Source organism: Mizuhopecten yessoensis, unplaced genomic scaffold (assembly GCF_002113885.1).
Source record: "Mizuhopecten yessoensis strain PY_sf001 unplaced genomic scaffold, ASM211388v2 scaffold2111, whole genome shotgun sequence".
Taxonomy (NCBI): domain Eukaryota; kingdom Metazoa; phylum Mollusca; class Bivalvia; order Pectinida; family Pectinidae; genus Mizuhopecten; species Mizuhopecten yessoensis.
The window spans coordinates 592,338-614,369 of NW_018404383.1; the positions used below are offsets into that span (position 1 = coordinate 592,338).

The 22,032-nt window shown below is 37.4% G+C and overlaps 1 protein-coding gene across 1 annotated transcript in view; it reads right to left on the bottom strand.

Moving 5' to 3' along the window:
• Positions 1 to 18,815, bottom strand: part of LOC110445207 (unhealthy ribosome biogenesis protein 2 homolog) — a 29,966-nt gene extending 11,151 nt beyond the window's left edge. Inside the window, exons 1-19 of the mRNA XM_021489701.1 lie at positions 18,778 to 18,815; positions 17,114 to 17,264; positions 15,386 to 15,512; positions 14,679 to 14,813; positions 14,067 to 14,210; positions 12,110 to 12,243; positions 11,637 to 11,760; positions 11,330 to 11,421; positions 10,559 to 10,801; positions 8,387 to 8,495; positions 7,958 to 8,109; positions 6,497 to 6,606; positions 5,400 to 5,578; positions 4,507 to 4,740; positions 3,326 to 3,472; positions 2,759 to 2,916; positions 1,912 to 2,043; positions 1,164 to 1,256; positions 665 to 779 (exon numbers count right to left, since the gene is read on the bottom strand). Coding sequence (XP_021345376.1) covers positions 665 to 779; positions 1,164 to 1,256; positions 1,912 to 2,043; positions 2,759 to 2,916; positions 3,326 to 3,472; positions 4,507 to 4,740; positions 5,400 to 5,578; positions 6,497 to 6,606; positions 7,958 to 8,109; positions 8,387 to 8,495; positions 10,559 to 10,801; positions 11,330 to 11,421; positions 11,637 to 11,760; positions 12,110 to 12,243; positions 14,067 to 14,210; positions 14,679 to 14,813; positions 15,386 to 15,512; positions 17,114 to 17,264; positions 18,778 to 18,796 — 2,598 coding nt within the window. The 5' untranslated portion in view covers positions 18,797 to 18,815. The remainder of the gene's footprint in view (positions 1 to 664; positions 780 to 1,163; positions 1,257 to 1,911; positions 2,044 to 2,758; positions 2,917 to 3,325; positions 3,473 to 4,506; positions 4,741 to 5,399; positions 5,579 to 6,496; positions 6,607 to 7,957; positions 8,110 to 8,386; positions 8,496 to 10,558; positions 10,802 to 11,329; positions 11,422 to 11,636; positions 11,761 to 12,109; positions 12,244 to 14,066; positions 14,211 to 14,678; positions 14,814 to 15,385; positions 15,513 to 17,113; positions 17,265 to 18,777) is intronic.
• Positions 18,816 to 22,032: the final 3,217 nt, after the last annotated feature.

A 22,032-nucleotide genomic window follows, 5' to 3' on the forward strand; every position in this document is an offset into this window, starting at 1 on the left:
CTTTACTTCCGTTTAGATATAACTGTAGGACATTTGGGCTCGTACACTTCTGTTAGCAAGATATATAGCTCATTTGTTTACAGTGATAGTATAACAACCTGAAGTCCAGGGTTTGAATCCCAGTCTAGCCACGCTGAGTGATTTAATATTTCATCTTTACTCTTTTTCATAAAAATCCTGCAAGGTATGGTTTTCTTTTCAAAAGAGGCTTATCTAGGCTATATAGTCATGCAGGGAAATCATTTCCAATACTTAGTTACAGTTTTTGCCAGTGGTACGGTTATCCTTAAATAACTTACAAATTATATGTTTGAAAAAACCCTCTTCGTGTCCCTTTAAGTAAGTTTTACTTAAATTGAACACCCTGTTTTTGTCCCTTTAGTTAACTTACAACATACATAAGTTGGATACCACGTTCATGTCTCTTTAAGTAACTTACAATATTTATATACTGAATACTTGTTCATGTCCCTTCAAATGATTTGCAATATAAATTGTATTGAACACATTTTACTTCTCATATTTTATAGTCCCAACAATTTTGTCACTGCCACGTTTGAATGCGTGTAACTGTACATAATTTGACAGAGGTTTCAGTTTTGTCGATTTTGAAGATAGCAAGGTGTGTTGTTTCATACTGGACACCAATCCTGCGGTAAACTACCTGTAGCATCCTCCCCACAGCACACACCACTGACGGCGACACAACAAGGCCGCTGTCACTAGTCAGGAGGGCACCCACCCTTGTCGTGATGTCCTGTAGGAACTCCAGCTTAGTGCTGCAAAACACAAGGCAGACCTTAATTATACACAGATGTAGGGAAATATAAATACAAAGTGCAGTGGCGGATCCAAAGTGGATTTCTGTCCTTCAGCAACCTCCCCCAACCCTCACAGGAATATTCTTTCAAAATCATCCATCTTCCCAATTTGGAACACATTTTTCCCTTCCGAATTGGTCTGTTTCCACCACTGCAATTTTGCCTAATTAACCAATCAAATACTACATATATTTTAATAATTTTTAATGAAATATTTAATGGTTTATTAATGGTATTCTGTAATATTTTCCTAATGGACAGTTAATGGCTATTTCCCCAATGGTGATATCTCATTATTACAGTACATCAAAGTTTGATGAGTTTTGCCACTAGTGGTGTTACCTGTCCATTTCCTGTGTCCACACCTGATCTGAGTCCCCTAGATCTCCCAATAACTGGTGTACCACCAACAGATTACCTTTCCTCTTCTTACCACTGAAACATAAACACATAGCTTTACTTCATCCTTTATCAAATATTATTTGTTCCATGTGTTACTTCCCTTGTCCCCAAACCAGTTTCCATTTATATTCTTTACAACTATTTTATGCAACTTCCTACATACAATCTACATGCTCCTGTGACCGCCCCTATAGAGTTTCATTGTTAACTGAACCTGTACTAAGAGACCACTTTAAATATTCCACATTTTAGTGATGTCATTGTTAACGGAACCTGTATAAAGAGACCACTTGTGTTAAGAGACCTATTTTCAACTTCCCAAGAGCAGGTTAGACTGTGCATTGTTTAATCTGTTCATAATTGCAAAACTTTCCCTATTAAAAAATGATGGCAGTACGATAAGGTTTCATTGCATACAAATTGAAACAGCACGGTAAGCAAGGTAAATTAGAATACTAATCATTTCTAAACAACATAATATACATATTAATTAAATGAGATGGACAAATTCAATTTTGGGTGAAAATAGATTTTACTATCAAAGGGCAAAACTTTGATGGGGCGAACATTTCCTGGTAAACAGAAGCAATACGTAACATCAGATAAAAATACAGAATATTTTAAGAGACACTTGTATCAGATACAAACTACGGTGATAACTCTCACTGAACAAATCTGTAAAACTTACACCTTGACATCAGGTTGTAATGCTACGCTGATAGATTTCCATATGGTGGTCAGGATGGATGACTGGATTTCACGATTCTGACTCAACACATGGCCCTCCATGACTCTGTCACCAGTCGACTTCATGCAGATTCTTAAAAGAAAATCTTCTAATCAGGAAAGAAATACTGTACCCCAAAGAAAACTTTTATAAGTTATATTATCTACTGAATTGTTGGAACTATGTAACTATATACATAGTGTATGAAATATATCTTAACCTAACATGTAAAGTGATATATACCTCGTCATAATTAAAGCGACCTGTTTAAATTGGTGGTTGTGTATCCCTCATCCTCGATACTTCAGGGGTTATGCTCACTTACAATCCCTGCACCCCTGGAATATGTCGTAGCAAAATTGAAGGCCATGGCTAGCTATTTAATTGGTCTCGGGTAAAAATAATGTGACCAATCACTAGGATAATACCTGTCCTTTGAAAAGTAAGGAGTAACACATCAAAGGCAGTCAATTTTACCATTATCCTTATGCACGATTCGTTTGATTAACATCAAAGGATCAAAGTAGTCTCCACAAGGTGGTGCAAACTGAGCCTTCTGTTTTGCTATTGACATATTCCAGGGGTGTGGAGAGCGTAAGTGAGCGTAACCCCTGGAGTACTGAGGGTGTGTATCCCTAGACAGATTACAGGGGTGCTGAGACCGTAAGTGAGTGTAACCCCTGGAGTACTGAGGGTGTGTATCCCTAGACAGATTACAGGGGTGCTGAGACCGTAAGTGAGTGTAACCCCTGGAGTACTGAGGGTGTGTATCCCTAGACAGATTACAGAACTGTGGATGCATCCCTACCTTTCACTTGGTACACTGTCGGTCAGATACAGCTGGACTATAAAATCAGCGATGGTCTTCACATGTCTGTCTGCCAGACACTTTGTTATTAAGGGCAAAGACGTCTCCAGCAGACTCCATTTAGCTGTACTGTAGTTCTGTTCATTCACACTGAAGACCTGGAAAAAGGCTTGATTATTTCATGGAAAAAAAACAAAAGCTAAAATGAATTTTGGCTATAGCAAATTACTTCCTAAGTTCTGTAGAGTTTATTATCAGCAAAATACACGTACTTTTTTCTCAACTAAAACTTAATGAGGAACAAATAGGAAAATAGACAGAAATATATATTCTCTCATTACTGGGTGCATATGATAGAACTGTCTGGGGCAAAAAAGAGGTGTAGGAAATTTATATCTTACATCCCATATTTTCGTGTCAGAGTGAAATGAGATAAAATCCCTATTTCATTCTCAGAAATGTAGGATAGAGATAAAAAAAAATACAGAATTTATCTGCTAGTTACAAGGATAAATACACCACTTTTAAAACACGATGAGTTTCATCTCAAACAACAAATAAACTTACTGTTCCATCCCAGGACTGTCCTGAATTGTTTTCTACTGACACTGTGAAGAGACTATCCAGTACTTTGTTCAGCAGAGGAGACAGATCGGGGGAGGACAGAGTCACAGACAGTAGGGTGACCCTCAGTACCTGATGAATCAGCAGGTCCTGTAACACAAACCTAACAGTCTGAATCAAACATATCAAAGTTTACCAGCTTATGTTACATGCAGTAGAACAGGAAGGCTTTGCTTGTTCTTTTGTCACTTTTTCCACATCGATCTCAAAGGTGATTTCAAGAGTTGAAAAAAGTAATACAGTTTATAACATTGTGCTGGTCAGCTTAGTATGTAATGCAGGGCGTACAACAATACAATTTTTTTAAAGGCGCTGATGAGCTTGATTAAAGGGGATGGGCTTCTTACCCAACATCAACCCTTTGCATGGAAAGAAAGGAAAAGTTGGGGATGGGCTTTTTACCAGGCACATTTACTACGACATGCAAGAAAAGGAAGGAAAAGTTGAGTGTAGGCTTTTTACCAAGAACATTTATTACGATATGCAAGAAAAGGAAGGAAAAGTTGGGGGTAGGCTTTTTACCAGGCACATTTATTACGATATGCAAGAAAAGGAAGGAAAAGTTGGGGGTAGGCTTTTTCCAGGCACATTTATTACGATATGCAAGAAAAGAAAGGAAAAGTTGGGGGTAGGCTTTTTACCAGGCACATTTATTACGCTATGCAAGAATAGGAATGAAAAGTTGGGGGTAGGCTTTTTTCCAGGCACATTTATTACGCTATGCAAGAATAGGAATGAAAAGTTAGGGGGTAGGCTCATTACCAGGCATGGGCTTATCACTGGTAAATTACAGTAACAGGTCAATCTTATTCAGAAATATGAAAACATATATCTATTTTGACACATTCAAATTTCAGCACATTATCAAATTTTAATAGATTAGTGCATGATGAATTGGCACAACCACAAGATATGTAACAGGAATATATATATTATACAGAAACTTCATATACCTCATTGCAATCATATTTTAGCACAATGCTTTAAGCACAATTTTTTTTTATGAATTCAGATGTAAAGGTATCTGAGTTATAATCTGAAGCTCAAGGTATTTCTTTAATTCCTATTTTTTTTAAGTTTTTCTAAAAAAAATGACTTTAAGTCACAGGGATGTGAAGCCTTACCCAGCAGTAATTTACATCCATGTGTTTTGATTTGTTAATGGACTTCTGAAGCTTGGTCCACTTTCCAGCTGACCAGTAAGTGTGGAGGATGACCGGACTGACTGAATCCACCTGATGATCGGCGAGGCTGACCTGTTGGAAGGCTGCCTGGTGCTGTGTGTACTGTCCCAGCATCATCTCAAGTTCTCCCCACACACCACACAGGAGGAGGGTCCCCAGGGGCAAGGCAGAGGACTGTGGAAATACATAACATATAGCAACCCAAATATGAGGGTCCCCAGGGGCAAGGCAGAGGACTGTGGAAATACATAATATATAGCAAACCAAATATGAGGGTCCCCAGGGGCAGGGGAGAGGACTTTGGAAATACATAACATATAGCAAACCAAATATGAGGGTCCCCAGGGGCAAGGGAGAGGGCTGTGGAAATACATAATATATAGCAAACCAAATAGGAGGGTCCCCAGGGGCAAGGCAGAGGACTGTGGAAATACATAATATATAGCAAACCAAATGTGAGGGTCCCTAGGGGCAGGGGAGATAACCATGAAAATACATACACTATAGCACACAAAGCAAGACAAGTGACAGCAGGGATGTGTGGATATTTATCTTGATTTCTTTTTCTTTAAAAGTCAATAACTTTATTGTAACCAATCTAAACCAGATTCTGCATCATTGCATTTTGTGTACCTATATAAACCAAACATTATAATCACAGAAAGTTCCACTGTATACAACTTTATGTTTATCTTATATATATGTTCATTTCAAATACAAATATTGGTCTAACAAAAAAAGTTGCTTTAGAAAGTTTACTGTTGTCCAGAATAGAAACATTGGTCCAACAGTGTTGGTTAAGATACGTGAAATGCTGTCTAGTATAATCGTACATTTTTCTTCTCTAAACACAGGTCCAGTGAAGGAACCAGAACATCAGTCGCCATGGTTTTCATCAGTTGGTTGACCTTGGCTGAGGTCAAATCTGTGATGGAGTAGTCGGCTATCCTTACATTCTTCAGATACATCTGTAACAGGTCAGCGATACACACCAGCTGGCCTTCCCTCGCTCCTGTGAACAAATCACAACATACATCAGACACAGCTAAAGATTCAATAAATATAAACTTTGTTTATTTTAACAAAAAGTATTAATCTAGATTATCAAATTAAATTAATCACTCTTGACGGCCCTGATTGTAGCATGCAGGAGGTCTTCATGTGGGAGGAAACTGGAGTACCCAGAGAAAATCAGTATGGCCTGCATGTGACCCATACTTTTTCACATCCGATGGACCGGTGGGGGATATCAAACCCCAGCCATCTTGACGAAAGGTGACTGTGCCATCCACTGCACCATCTGACCACCTATTAGATTTTACTCAAACTCTTTAAGAAAAGACATTTTCTAATGACTTTGAACTCTTTGATTTTAATTCAGCAATAGTTAATGATATTGTTTAACCTTAAATTCTTGAACATATTAAAGCCACATTTTTTTTTTGTAAAAAAAAAATAACCTACGGCACAACTTCAACACTGATCAACTTTAAAGTATTTCTTATTTTCTACGCTTTTCTGACTGTAGACTACCATAGGTGTATATCAAAATAATTGTTAACTTCTTGTCTTGTGTGTCATCCTTTTAAAACTTCAATATTTACATATGTTCGTTTGCATTTTGTGGACCATGTACCAGATCTCAGAATGATTAGAAGGTTGGATCTAATAATCTTTTTTGAAAACAAAGGAAAAATATATTGCGGGCGATAGGTTTACAAAATTGTATTCTTCTTACTCCCTCATTAGAGGTTTACACGGCGAGATACTTCCGTCGCAGTCGGCAAAATCAAATCCCATAGAAATAAGGTTGACCAGCGACCTCTTATGTTATAGGAGTAACTCCCTCCCCAACATATATCTATATCTGAAATATCCTTTAGCTGTATGACAGTTCTTTATCTATGGCCTATCTTACTTCTTTAACTACCTGAGTCTGAAGCCAGCTGTGGTAGGTACTTGTTGGAGATGACCTTGAGAAGGCTCTCCCAGATGTCGACCGTGGCTCCCTGGGGAAGTGACTGCACAACCTCTCCAAACCTACAACGGGTATCAACTGTTACTTATCAGTAAGGGGTATCAACTCTGATTTATCCGTATAATAATAAGGCCACTTTTTTCAAATATTTTAGTAAAATTTGTATCAGTATTAATCTGATGTTGTTATATTTGTCATATCTAAATACAAACAAATACATGTCCTGGTCCCCTTCAGGTAATATAAACATACATACTCTCAATACATAGTTTTAGAATGTCAATAAGTATGTAGATGCCAGGCCTGTACATGACAAATATTCACTAGATCAATCTTAAATAAATTAGTTTAAAACTGCTGAGTGGTTTATACATTCCAACCTGTCATCATATTTTATTTCATTTAAACCTATTTTATTTACAAAGATGTTATATTGTTAAAGGGATTGGGCAACAGGCACAGCCTATATAAGTCGTCTCCATATAAATATCACACAGGTGGCAATAAATGTACATGTTATAACATTACAGTCAAACTTCCCTAAATCGAACTTCTTGATGTGTCAAACTTACGACAAAGTCCAAAACTGTTCCCTTATATACCATTACTAATAATCTTTTCATGTATCAAACTTATATGAGTCAAATTTTTCGCTGCTTCGAAGTAAAATCAAGGCAGATTCATCATAAAAACATTAAAAATTACAGCTATTAAATCGAAGTGACATGTTCACCTGTTCCGAAAAATTTAAAATGTCCCGTGGTCATTTTTAACAGTACAAGCTTCAGAATACAAATTGACAAAGAAATGTTGAATTTGATAAGAAATCAAATATCTATATTTAAAATCAAATGTCTTAGCCTGTGTTTGTCACATATTTAAAGAATCCTCTTTTGTCTTATTTACAGGATCTCGACGTTCAATATTCGTGAGTCGAAGTCCTGATGTTTCAAATTTTTCCAGATGGTCCTGCAAAGTTGGAGACATTGAAGTTTGACGGTATAAGTACCAATTAAAGTAGCCAATTAATTAAGTAGTTAATGAACATTTTGTATCTGAGGTTGATGAACAATTATCTTATATGAGTGATAATCATATTTTGAAATGAATGTTGCAATAAACATATATACATAGATCAGCAGCTCTATCATATCTATATAATATGGAAATATAAACACTCTTTGAATTAAACTTATTACATTTTTACGATGGATAATTCTGGACCAGCCGGATGGCACAGAGTGTAGGCCGCACAGTCCATGGTTACACTTAGACCCAGTACATCTGTCCACTGATCATGACTGGCAGGTTAAACATATCACCATATCAAGACTGTGTCAACACATAGTCTGTCCTGTCATTATCATTACTACGACTGTGTTTAATAAGTAATAACACCGACAGACATCTGACCTTTGAGAGAAGATGGTTGGAAAGCCTGACCAAGCTGTCAGATTTGCCTGTTCCACAGTGACCAACAGCTTCTCTATCCATTTAGGGACCTGGCGTAGCTTGCCATAGGTGGATATGAGGTCTTTAAGAAGCTTGTCAGACGCATCACATTGCTGAAAAATAAGTTAACAGAAATAAGTTCATCTCAGCGTTTTTACAAAGAGTGTCTCTCAGAAAAGATTTATATGGTAAAACACTACATTTTAACCCACATAATGCAATTTCATCAGCAAATGATAGAATACTCATTAAGTCTTTGGAATTATTGGAACTTGTAACAATGGTACATATCACAGGATTCAGCAGACACACGCTGAACATCTCCGTGACATTGACATATGTGACATACCAGTACTTGTGACCTCCCTGTGACCTTGACATGTCACCTACCTGTGACTGATTCAGTAGACACAAACTGAAAACCTCTGTGATCCTTGGTTCTAAGATCATGTGGTTCAGATAAAGCAGCTGTTGGAAACACTCAAACACCTCTGGACATCTGTAAATTAAAGTATACATTTAAATCAAATCTAGAGATAAGGGACTACATTATTTATCAAACATCCTAAGGAACAAGATTCTTCATCAGAGGGAAACTAGTTCCACTTACATACTGGCTATTTGAGTCAGTAACAAGGAAAGGAATTGGATTATTCATTTGAGGGGCAAAACATCCTGTTACAGACTGGCTAGTTGAGTCATTAACAAGGAACTAGATGGTTCATCTCAGACTCAGTGACTCTACTACAGTGACTCTAGTTTCTCTCACAGACTGGCTAGTAGAGTTATTAACAAGGAACTAGATGGTTCACCTCAGTGACTCTAGTTCCCCTTACAGACTGGCTAGTAGAGTTATTAACAAGGAACTAGATGGTTCATCTCAGTGACTCTAGTTCCCCTTACAGACTGGCTAGTAGAGTTATTAACAAGGAACTAGATGGTTCATCGCAGTGACTCTAGTTCCCCTTACAGACTGGCTAGTAGAGTTATTAACAAGGAACTAGATGGTTCATCGCAGTGACTCTAGTTCCCCTTACAGACTGGCTAGTAGAGTTATTAACAAGGAACTAGACGGTTCATCTCAGTGACTCTAGTTTCTCTCACAGACTGGCTAGTAGAGTTATTAACAAGGAACTAGATGGTTCATCTCAGTGACTCTAGTTCCCCTTACAGACTGGCTAGTAGAGTTATTAACAAGGAACTAGATGGTTCATCTCAGTGACTCTAGTTCCCCTTACAGACTGGCTAGTAGAGTTATTAACAAGGAACTAGATGGTTCATCTCAGTGACTCTAGTTCCCCTTACAGACTGGCTAGTAGAGTTATTAACAAGGAACTAGATGGTTCATCTCAGTGACTCTAGTTCCCCTTACAGACTGGCTAGTAGAGTTATTAACAAGGAACTAGATGGTTCATCTCAGTGACTCTAGTTCCCCTTACAGACTGGCTAGTAGAGTTATTAACAAGGAACTAGACGGTTCATCTCAGTGACTCTAGTTTCTCTCGTAGACTGGCTAGTAGAGTTATTAACAAGGAACTAGATGGTTCATCTCAGTGACTCTAGTTCCCCTTACAGACTGGCTAGTAGAGTTATTAACAAGGAACTAGACGGTTCATCTCAGTGACTCTAGTTTCTCTCGTAGACTGGCTAGTAGAGTTATTAACAAGGAACTAGATGGTTCATCTCAGTGACTCTAGTTCCCCTTACAGACTGGCTAGTAGAGTTATTAACAAGGAACTAGATGGTTCATCGCAGTGACTCTAGTTCCCCTTACAGACTGGCTAGTAGAGTTATTAACAAGGAACTAGACGGTTCATCTCAGTGACTCTAGTTTCTCTCGTAGACTGGCTAGTAGAGTTATTAACAAGGAACTAGATGGTTCATCTCAGTGACTCTAGTTCCCCTTACAGACTGGCTAGTAGAGTTATTAACAAGGAACTAGATGGTTCATCGCAGTGACTCTAGTTCCCCTTACAGACTGGCTAGTAGAGTTATTAACAAGGAACTAGACGGTTCATCTCAGTGACTCTAGTTTCTCTCACAGACTGGCTAGTAGAGTTATTAACAAGGAACTAGATGGTTCATCTCAGTGACTCTAGTTCCCCTTATAGACTGGCTAGTAGAGTTATTAACAAGGAACTAGATGGTTCATCTCAGTGACTCTAGTTCCCCTTACAGACTGGCTAGTAGAGTTATTAACAAGGAACTAGACGGTTCATCTCAGTGACTCTAGTTTCTCTCGTAGACTGGCTAGTAGAGTTATTAACAAGGAACTAGATGGTTCATCTCAGTGACTCTAGTTCCCCTTACAGACTGGCTAGTAGAGTTATTAACAAGGAACTAGATGGTTCACTTCAGTGATTCCAGTTTCTCTCACAGACTGGATAGTTGAGCCGGTAACACAAGACAAGACCATACAGCCTGGCTAGTTGAGTCGGTAATACAAAACAAGACCTTACAGACTGGTTAGTTGAGCCGGTAACACAAGACAAGACCATACAGACTGGCTAGTTGAGTTTGTAACACAAGACAAGACCTTACCGACTGGCTGGGTGTCCCTACCTGCTACTCCTCAGTATGATGTCCAGTACAGTCTTGTAGGCCTGTAGTTGTTGTCCACCAGCTGCGTTGTCATTGGCAACATGATAGATATCTGCCTCATGGACCATCCTGAGTAGGCCAGTTATCACTTTTAGTAGTGAGGGTTCCAATGCCTGTTCACAGGGGTCGCTGTCGTCTAGCTTTATACCAATCAGAGAGCAGATATACAGGAAGAGACGGTGGGCTGTGATATTATCCGAGTTACTGCAAAAAGTACAGAAAATCAACATCAGAGAGCTTGCTGGGAAACGGAATGAAATACAAAACTTGCATCATGCAATTGATTCTACTGGCCAGGCCACAGAAAGTGACAGTGACCTTATTTAAGTATGCATTTAACCCTAATCACCTTCAAACTAACCAACAAATTGACTGTTTATATTGAATTTATATGCATGCCATGAGTGCAATTCCTTGGGCAGTGAACTATTGTGATCTATAAATGTTTGAATGTTAAAAAAGCTTCCAGATAGATTAATGTATTTTAAAAGAAACTTTGTGAAAATTACAAGCAAATATGCCTATTTCAGTAAAACGGAATTCTACCCCAACTCCAGCACTCCAAAATATATCACCTTTGTCCATGGATGAATTCAAACTTATCTTCTATGCAAATTATTAATTGGATTTTATGAATGGTACCACTAAACAAAACCTGGAGTCGCTGGGTTTGGGTAGATATTTTATTGGAAAAAGTCTCATATTATTTTCTCAATTTTACAAAATGCTTACCATTTGTGGTGAATAAAGCCATTGAAGAAGTAAGGGAGATAATCCAGAGTGAACAACTTCATATCCTTGTCCGATGTCAGTCTTAGGGAATTCTAAACTCAACAGTAATCAACAGAACTTCAACCAGCATGCATTCTGCTACTGACATATACATATATATAACTTATCTCTTGTTTAAATCACATAGTTAATGGTCAGGTGAATATATTAGAAACAACACATTGTGTAATGGCTAATTAAGTATTTGACAATAGAATCTATGAACATCTTTACACTACAGACACGTATAAAATCATCATGTCCTTACCTTGCCATTGAGTATGCTGGATATTGTGGTGAAGAGGTTTTCTATGGATCTCAGAAAGAATGACATGGACTCGCCTTCTCCACAGACAATACTTAGGTACATATTGAAGCTAACTTGGTGGTCCCTGTAAATACATCAAGTTACTGACATTAAATTTTCATCTACATCTATATAAGAGCATTAAAATCATCTTGATTTAGAATACATACACACCTTTGCCCGCTATAATAATGATTTGATTTGCATCACTCACTGAGATTTCCATTTCATCAACATTATTTGCCTATTACATGAACAGTCAAATCTGTATTGAGACCATGCTTGGGAGTCCAATTAAAAGGTCTCTTAACACAGGTTGTCTTTTAATAGAGGTGGTCGCATCAGCAAGCTTGACTGCTATACGTTAATAAATTACTTAGCGGCCATTTTCACCTTTGGGCCTGATTGACAGGACGTTTGCACTGCTAACTTACTTGTCGAAGATGCCGTTTTGTATGATGTTAATTAGTTCCTTGCCTATCTGCTCTACCTCGGTCGTGTCTGAGCGAGTAGAACCCCACAACATGACAGCCGGGACGAGCAGTTTGGAAGTCACGGCCTGTAGTACCTGTAAACAAGAATACAGACATCAACAAGTGATAAATTTTCTGACCAACTGGTAAAAAATCATGCATTCTGTGAGCAAATGTTACTGATGAACTTGCTTGTTTCTGGTTAGAACATTGTCTTTGTCATCCAAATCTAATTATAAACTCTATTACATTTAAAAGTTAAGTTAATGTTAGTTTCCACTACAGGAGCCAATAGAGCTCCTCTACACTGGACTCAAAAGTTACATTTTAATAATTGTATATTATAAATAATTAAGTTCTTCATTCTGCCAAAGTTTATCTATTATGTTCTTAAAAGTGATGATATTTGGAGCGAACACAACGTTCTCTGGAGGATTGTTCCAGGTTTTAACTGTATGAAATGTGAATAGTTTCTCCTCAGGTATGTTGTTGACTGACAAGGGAACATTTGTGTGCGTTTAATTTCCTCGTGTACTGTTTCTGATGGATTCCTCTCTCCAAAGCTTCTCTATCGTAAATTCTGTTTAGAATTTTGTACATTTCGATCACGTCCCCACGAAGTCTCCTATTTGCTAGTGCTAGTAGGTTTAATCTTTTTAATCTTTCTGGAATAGTTTTCAGCCCTTCATTCCATGTAGATATTTCCTAGCGCTATATGTTGTACGCTTTCTAGTTACTACATATTTTGATATGTACGGGGACCATACTGTTCTTGCATATTCCAACTGTGTCCAAAATGATAACAGTAATCTTGTTGTGAACAAAAGCTACAATTTTTGTTTTCATTTCATTGCCACCGACTGATGAATTCAGCTGCTTCTGGTTATGACGAGCCCTCTATGAGCCATTGAGATAACAGTATATTTACCTGTTTCTGGTTATGACGAGCCCTCTATGAGCCACTGAGATAACAGTATATTTACCTGTTTCTGGTTAGGATGAGCCCTCTATGAGCCACTGAGATAACAGTATATTTACCTGTTTCTGGTTAGGATGAGCCCTCTATGAGCCACTGAGATAACAGTATATTTACCTGTTTCTGGTTAGGATGAGCCCTCTATGAGCCACTGAGATAACAGTATATTTACCTGTTTCTGGTTAGGATGAGCCCTCTATGAGCCACTGAGATAACAGTATATTTACCTGTTTCTGGTTAGGATGAGCCCTCTATGAGCCACTGAGATAACAGTATATTTACCTGTTTCTGGTTAGGATGAGCCCTCTATGAGCCACTGAGATAACAGTATATTTACCTGTTTCTGGTTAGGATGAGCCCTCTATGAGCCGCTGAGATAACAGTATATTTACCTGTTTCTGGTTATGACGAGCCCTCTATGAGCCGCTGAGATAACAGTATATTTACCTGTTTCTGGTTAGGATGAGCCCTCTATGAGCCACTGAGATAACAGTATATTTACCTGTTTCTGGTTAGGATGAGCCCTCTATGAGCCACTGAGATAACAGTATATTTACCTGTTTCTGGTTATGACGAGCCCTCTATGAGCCACTGAGATAACAGTATATTTACCTGTTTCTGGTTATGACGAGCCCTCTATGAGCCACTGAGATAACAGTATATTTACCTGTTTCTGGTTATGACGAGCCCTCTATGAGCCACTGAGATAACAGTATATTTACCTGTTTCTGGTTATGACGAGCCCTCTATGAGCCACTGAGATAACAGTATATTTACCTGTTTCTGGTTATGACGAGCCCTCTATGAGCCACTGAGATAACAGTATATTTACCTGTTTCTGGTTATGACGAGCCCTCTATGAGCCACTGAGATAACAGTATATTTACCTGTTTCTGGTTATGACGAGCCCTCTATGAGCCACTGAGATAACAGTATATTTACCTGTTTCTGGTTAGGATGAGCCCTCTGTGAGCCCTTATAGATGTTGATGACTTTCTTCAGTAGGTCTATCAGCTCTGTGGAAAGCTCGCGACCAGTGGTGACGCGTCTGACTGTGACTTGAACCAGGGCTGATAACAACCCAGCCTGTGACAAATAAGCAAATGATGATGTCAAACAGACACTTTCTCTGCGAAAATTTTCACAAAGCAAATAGTTTGTAGAGTCATAATACCAAAGTTTCCATTGAGTCTTAATACCAAAGTTTCCATTTTAACACGAAATGTAGATATAAATAAAGGTAATGGTAGACCAATACAATTATTGGGCGAGGAGATCCAACGTCCTGTGGGTAGTGGTTGGTCAATGTACCGCTGGAGGAATCCGAGGTGGATACCGAAGTATCTAGTAGAGCTCCACCAAAGGGAGGTTAACACATGTAGGTAAGTGATGGAGCATCAATAACAAGGATTCTGTAAATGTTCGTTTAATTAGTGTATATATTTCGGATGGTTAGGCCAACCGTCGTCAGAACCACTGATTTATATACAAGGAATAAGTTTTGATTTAAATGTGATTGCTTATAAATGCATTAAGAAATGGATACCAACTTACCATATGTTCATACTTAGTGGTGAAAACATAGGACAGGCATTGTGAGTGTATTATGGCGTAGCTACAGCCAATCACAAGCTTTAGAACATCCGAGTCCGAGTTCACCTTAGGGTCGGTCAGGGAGCTAATCAGCACCTGTAACATATAACATGTAGGTTCTAATATAAATAATCATCACTATCAAAACAAAACACTTGTGTTCAAACATGTATTATGACGGAAACAGCCAATAACTGTCATCCAAGTGTACATTAACTTCAGGGTCCTTTGACCATTGAATCCTTCAGTACCTACCACACAATTCAGGTGGGTTTTTTCGTTACTTTGGGGCGGGAACTTTTTGTTTCATTCCAAAACGAAAATTAATAGGAGTAAACTGCACATTTTGGGAGTTAGACATAAATATGAAATAGTTTCATTTGGGAATGGGGCCAAATATGTGTATCTCCCCATAAAGTAAAAAAAAAAATGAAAGTGTATGCATGTTCTAATGTAAACAGGTGAAAGTATTGTGGGAAATCCAGTCCACAAAATTAGGGGATTTACTTTTTTTTGTGGTGGTGGTGGTGGTGGTGTATCAAAATGAAAGTTAGGGAAAAAGTATACAGTATAAGCATTGAACTGTATTTGGTTCAGAGTTATAATCTGAATAGAACACAGTTTAATACTTACCCAGTATAATGTAATATTCAGTGTAATAAACTCACCTGGCATATCGACGGCTTGATGATGATTGTCTTTCCATATTTACTGGGCTGATGTGCCTTCTTTGTGTGTAAAATGTCATATAAGCATTTCAAAACCAACACACTGTCTTCATCAGATACTTTGTTCCTGTATAACAGTACGCTAAATGTTTTATAATTGTTAAGATGTACATGTAAATCAATATGAATGCAAGTTACAGCAATCAAGTACATTTTTTAAGTTGCACTTTAAATGAAGCATTCAAATATACCACGTCCCAAGATCCCGAAACGATCTAAGTCTCAAACTGTTTTTAAGATTTTATTTTATAATCAATCACAAATAAGTTGAAATAACATCATGAAAAGCGATGTCATATGTGATTAGCTCTAAAATATAAGCAAAATCTTAAAAGGCCAGTGGCTTTGTAATAAGAAAGTTACTACTGAGGAAGTTTTTAATAAACTTTTGGGAAGTAGTATTTTCCATTTTGAATGGAAATTAATTGTCAAAAGTGACATTTTAAAAATATTGATAACTCATCATTGTCTTCACCAGGGACGCTTAAATTCAGAGTTAAGGTAATAGAATTGTGTCACCATTTCTCAGTAGAATTTCTTCAAATTTTGTAGTTATATTGCTTTGAAGTAAAGAAAATTTTCTGCCACCAAAAAGTATAGGTTTTCAGAATTTGAAGGATTTTAAATGGAAATTTATGTAAAAAGGAGTGAATTTTGAAGACACAATTTTTTTCCAAAATAATGTGAATAAAAATGATACTGCCATAGATTAGTATTGCATTAATGTATATCAATTTCATAAATGCTGAAATTGTGTAAAATAAATTATCTATAAATGATTAAAAATTGACATATTATAATAAAACCAAATACACATAGTAATTGCATGTAATTAAGAGTTATCTGTCTTGAAAAACTTCACAGTAGTGCAATACAATAGGTAGCCGGTTTCCTGAAGTATAGAAAAATGGACACATGTGACTCATTAATAAAAAACAACTGAATTAATGCCTGGATTGCTTTAAAATACTTAAATATTGAGAGAACACACTGTTCTGTCAATAATAAATATACAATATTCATCAGTTTAATATTAAACATTAGGATATGTGGAAATTGTGATACTGTCTCCCTACATAGGATTTTCAACTAGGGATGTACTTCCTATTTCCATTTATCAAAATTACACTCCTATGACCTTAATCATGAATAGTGGTAACTCCATATTACTTATTTGTTCCTGTTGACCAGCTGGAGTGGAGCCCACATAGAAACCTTGCAACACCTATATATATCATTATTTGTTCCTGTTGACCAGCTGGAGTGGAGCCCACACATAAAAACCTTGCAACACCTATATATATCATTATTTGTTCCTGTTGACCAGCTGGAGTGGATCCCACATAGAAACCTTGCAACACCTATGTCAAAGTCCCCTTACTAGCTTCAGCTTAGACAAACCTTTATATGTAGCTCAATTGTATAGCGTTCCAGAATTAGACCTACTCTACGTTTACACGGCAGATACTTGACAGGCGTTGCAGTTGACAAAAATATATCCAATAGCAAAAAAGGCCAACCAACGGCCTTTTATGATAAAGGAGGTCTATTACATAATTAGGCCTTTCTACTATAAGGTCTGAGGTTGCTTGTAAGAGCCCCAGCAATGGCTCATATTATTTTAGCACTCCTTTCCTTATACTGTACCTATTTATATAACGTACTTACTTTTTCTTGTTGACCAGTAATCCACATAAAAAATCTATTAACACTTGCTCCTTGTTAGGGATGAATGCTCGCTCAGATTTCCAGGCAAACAGGGTCAGCTTCACCTTGTCACGTATGGAACCATCTCGGGCCTTCAGTCGCAGATACAGGCCTACATTGGTTGAACAAGACTTAAGATTGAGCATCGATCATATTATTGATATTTCGGTCAATAGCTAGTATACAGTGATCAGACCTTATAATTAAATACTGGAGCACTTTTCTGATACTGAATGTAGAAACTACAAAATATATTACAGAATTCCAAGGCCAGCACCAGTTAAACAACAGTCCCCATTGAACACAAACATTCTCATAGGTGGTGTTTTTTGTACATGTGTGTTGATGGAAAGATGTGTCCCTGTGGGCTAACTTACACCAAATAGTATAGGTCGTTTTAGTCCGAATTATTCTGACGTTTTATCGACTTTTTTCATATCGGTCTGTCGTCGATTAACGTCAGCACTCCCGCCCTCTATAATATGCGGGAAATATGCGACCCGCGTCCGGAGCGCACTTCAAACTGATATTTTAGAAACAAATCGTCACTTTCACACACATGTCGCACATGGATCGAAAGATCTATTCCTTATGCACAAGATGAACATACATAACATGCCTCAAACAACCAATACAATCACTAAAAACATATTTTTTCAAACTTACTCTGTTTTACTCTAGTTTTTTGATAGCCCCGCCTTCTAATGCCACGTGACTTAAATCTCGCCGGCCTACATCATAACGTTGGGAAATACCTTCAGTAACGCGAGATCTTGTCAAGTCATGTGACATTGCTCATGGCCTAATTTCCATTAAAAACATGGGTTGGTATAGAAAACGTTGGATAAATAAAATACTATTTGTAATGATCTTTGAAACATGTTATTAATACCACCTAGTACATAAAGAATAGATCTTTCGATCCATGTGCGACACGTGTGTGAAAGTGACGATTTGTTTCTAAAATATCAGTTTGAAGTGCGCTCCGGGCGCGGGTCGCATATTTCCCGCATATTATAGAGGGCCGGAGTTCTGACGTTAATCGACGACAGACCGATATGAAAAAAGTAGATAAAACGTCAGAATAATTCGGACTAAGGTCATTTATGAGAATGCGAAACTGAGAATATGATTCAAACATGAACTTTCGAACTCATCGACTTAATCTTTAAACTAATTGTTTTATCTGATCATCGGTAACTGATCAAGTCTAGGTGCAAGTTACACAGTGCCTACCAGTATGGATATTTACCAAAATTGGCCGAATGGTCCGACCATAACATAAGTCAAGAGATTGGTCTCAATTTAGTATTCCTATCATTAATTTGGATAATATATTAATAAAAGATCGGACATCTACATTACAAAGATGTTAATTTTTAATGATTCAAGTATATCAAGGTAATATGTACTGCCAGACTGCAGTACATCAAAATCGTTTCTGTTTATCAACAGTGTTTATGACTTTATCCATCGATTGTGAACTCATAAGTGTAAGTTAAAAATGAACTACATGATGAAGCAGATACAATCTAGACAACCCTAAATCATGTTATGAAATACCATAGCAAGATTGATATAAACTATCAAACACTTTCAAAACATAAATAAACATTTCCACGTGCCTGCATACAGAGCTGCCATCTTCTTTTTCAACACAGGAGAGTTCCGATGCGATTCGTATTGCAGAGTGACATCCCTTCCACCAGAAGATATTATGCATATCCTAATTTCACGTATACGAGTGTATTTTTGTATCCGTAAGCATGTTGTGCGACATAACAAGTAAAACTGCAGTACAGTTACCTTCACTGATGATCATGAGTTACCAGTTTTGTGAAAACATTCCCAAACGAGGTAAGAAAAAAAGTTGAAAATGTTTTGAAACATTTTTTAATAGTAAAATAATTATAATAACTAAATAATTATTATAACAAATAATTCATAAAACACAAACTCAAACATGGGAGGCTAAAGCGAAAATACAATTGGTAATTGCGTTTTTTACTACAGGTCTACGTTCCTGACTGCAGAATTATTTTTAGTTAACACCACGGACTTAGGTATATCTAAGTCCGTGGTTACATCCTTATTTACGTCTCTGATTAAACTTAATGATATTATTGGTTATCAGGTTTTGGCGAAAAACAGTAAATTTTGCTTAATCGCCAACAATACATGTAGTTCTAAACACAAATCAAATGGTAATGTAGTAAAAATACATCACGTTTCTTAAGCTTTAAGGTGAAATGCGGACATAACATCTAAAGAGTTAAACGTAAATATAATGTAAGCTTACCCAAAACCGAAAAAATGAATGCATTTTAAAAGGCTGTATGTTTTGAGGGGACGAGAAGACCTTCATATCGTATATACCCCCTCACAACGTTAACGGGCTATGACATTTGAAGACCAAATAAGCGCGCAGGTTAAACACGCAAATTCATTGTTCGCGCTCATTCGACACACTTTTTGATACTTGAAAAAAACCACTCTTGATATAGTTCATTTAGAATATGCAAACACGACATGAAACCCACAACAAACGAAGCCTACTGATATGTTGGAAATGGTCCAAAGAAGGACAACAAAACAGATTCCGGGATTTAGAGATCTGGCCGGCTTATCTGGAGCGGCTTACAAGACTAAACTTACCTACTTTGAGCTTCAGATGTTCAAGATAACGAGTGGTGCCTTAATCGAAAAGCGTCAGATTTTCCTAAGTTGTAGCATGATTTTCCCGAAAGACATGATATCTTTGGGTTTTTTTATACGGTGGCTGATTTGTGCCATTTCGTTGTTTCGTCTTTTCGCCCCGAAAGGACGACAATGAAAAAACGACACAACGAGAATTAATCTTTGTTATCAATTGTCGTCCTTTCGGAGCGAAAAGACGAAGCAACAAAATGACACAAATCAGCCGCCGTAGTTTGACGTCCTATTGACAGCTATGGTCATTTAGGACGTGCTAGGTTTTGGAGGTTGGAGGAAAGCCGGAGTACCCAGAGAAAATACACCGACCAGCCGGCGACTGCACCACGTAACATGTTAGGCCTCGAACCCGCGACCCAGTGGTGGAGGGCTAGTGGTAGCAGAATGTCAGACGCCTTAACCACTCGGCCACCGCGGCCTCAGTGAAAGACATGGTACCAGGGGGCATTCCAAAAAAAGCTTTATTCACAACATTAAGACATTGAAATAAGGAAGAACTTCATTTCCCTACGAGAAGTAAAACAATAATGGAACAGTCTTCCAGAGGATGTGATATCAGCAACATCAATATGTTAAACAGACTCTATAAACATCACGGGATTGATCAGGAACTGAAATAAAGTTATAAAGATACAACATGCACTTTGTTATTCATATATACGTATGTGTACATGTATTTAAATTTGTTAAACATGTTGGAGCCCGGTGTGAAGGATCATAAATATCCTGCATCGGAAAATAAACTTAACTTAACTGTGACATTCACAAATAAGTTTCTCAGTTCGTACCATTTGTTAAATCCTGTTCGCGCGTTTATATTAGATTACTAAAAAGAGCAACGCACTTGTCACGTGTGTATAAATTGTATTATGGAGAGATTAACTTATCAAACACCTATTTTCGTTTGCAGTATGACAAATCGGACACTTGTATGCCGTCAATCCTGATATAAGCCGACAAAACTCTACGCTATCACCATAAATCAAATATGATGTTCTTGAACGCATTGCCTACCGTTATATTCAAAGAGGATATGCTAAATTAACAATTGAATAGAAGATAGGTTCACTTCGTATTATTTGTACCTATCTGCATTTAAATCCAGGTTTAATTCAATTGCCCTTATCCTTAATTGAATCAGATCTAGACGAGGCAGGGAAGATAGAAAACCAAAATTGGTAAGAAGTCAGAAGGCATCGAAAGGTATATATACTGTCGCATGGCAAAACAATACCGACTATTTGTAATTTACAATAGTCAGACTAAAAAAAAAAGAAAAAAGCACCAAAAAACAAACAAACGTCGAATGCTGATCACAATCGAAAAAAACGGTTTATGTGAAATTGAATATTCTCAAATTCAACTGTTTAAAATAGGCGCAAGATATTTTGAACGGCCAAATGACAATTTGTTTTTAAAAAGAATAAGCAGGAAACATGATTTGTTAACTGTTACAACGTTAACTATGAGGAAAAGAAAAATCTACGAAACATCGTGTGATTTGAAATCAATATCCATCAAGAAAGGACAGCGAGTACACATTGATACGTTACACAGAATGGAGTTTTACTCAGTTTTCTGCTGTATTTGGATTGTACTGCCGTAACATGTTGAGATGACAAACATGATTCATCCACATCAGCAGTTCATCAACACGTGAACGTCTGTCAACAGGGCGAATAGGGTGTTCGGGTGGCGCAGTGGATAGCGCTGTTGTCTTTCAACAAGACGGCCGGGTTCGACTTCCCGTACGGACGTGAAAAGGCATGGCTCACCTGCCTAACCACGTGGTTTAATTTTCTGCGGGTACTCCGGTTTCCTCCCACATCAATACCCCCTTCACGGTTCCATTAAGGCCAGCAAGAGTGATTAATATAAGTTAATAAAAAAACTAGTTTCATATTTTTTTTGTGAAAAGATCTGCTCTTCTGAGGTTTAAATCACGTTCTCGTCTCGCTTTAATCTAGAGTAAAAGGATTTGTACCAAATTATAATCAATTTTAAAAGCAAATATGCAAAAACCTAGTAACATATTGTTTACAGAACGTTTTTTACAAGTTTAAAACGGACCAATTTGTTGAACATATCATGTGAATTTGCTACGCTCCACGCAATGTTTAAATTTCACTTTTTTTACACTGATTAATCACTAAAATTGTCATTGTGTC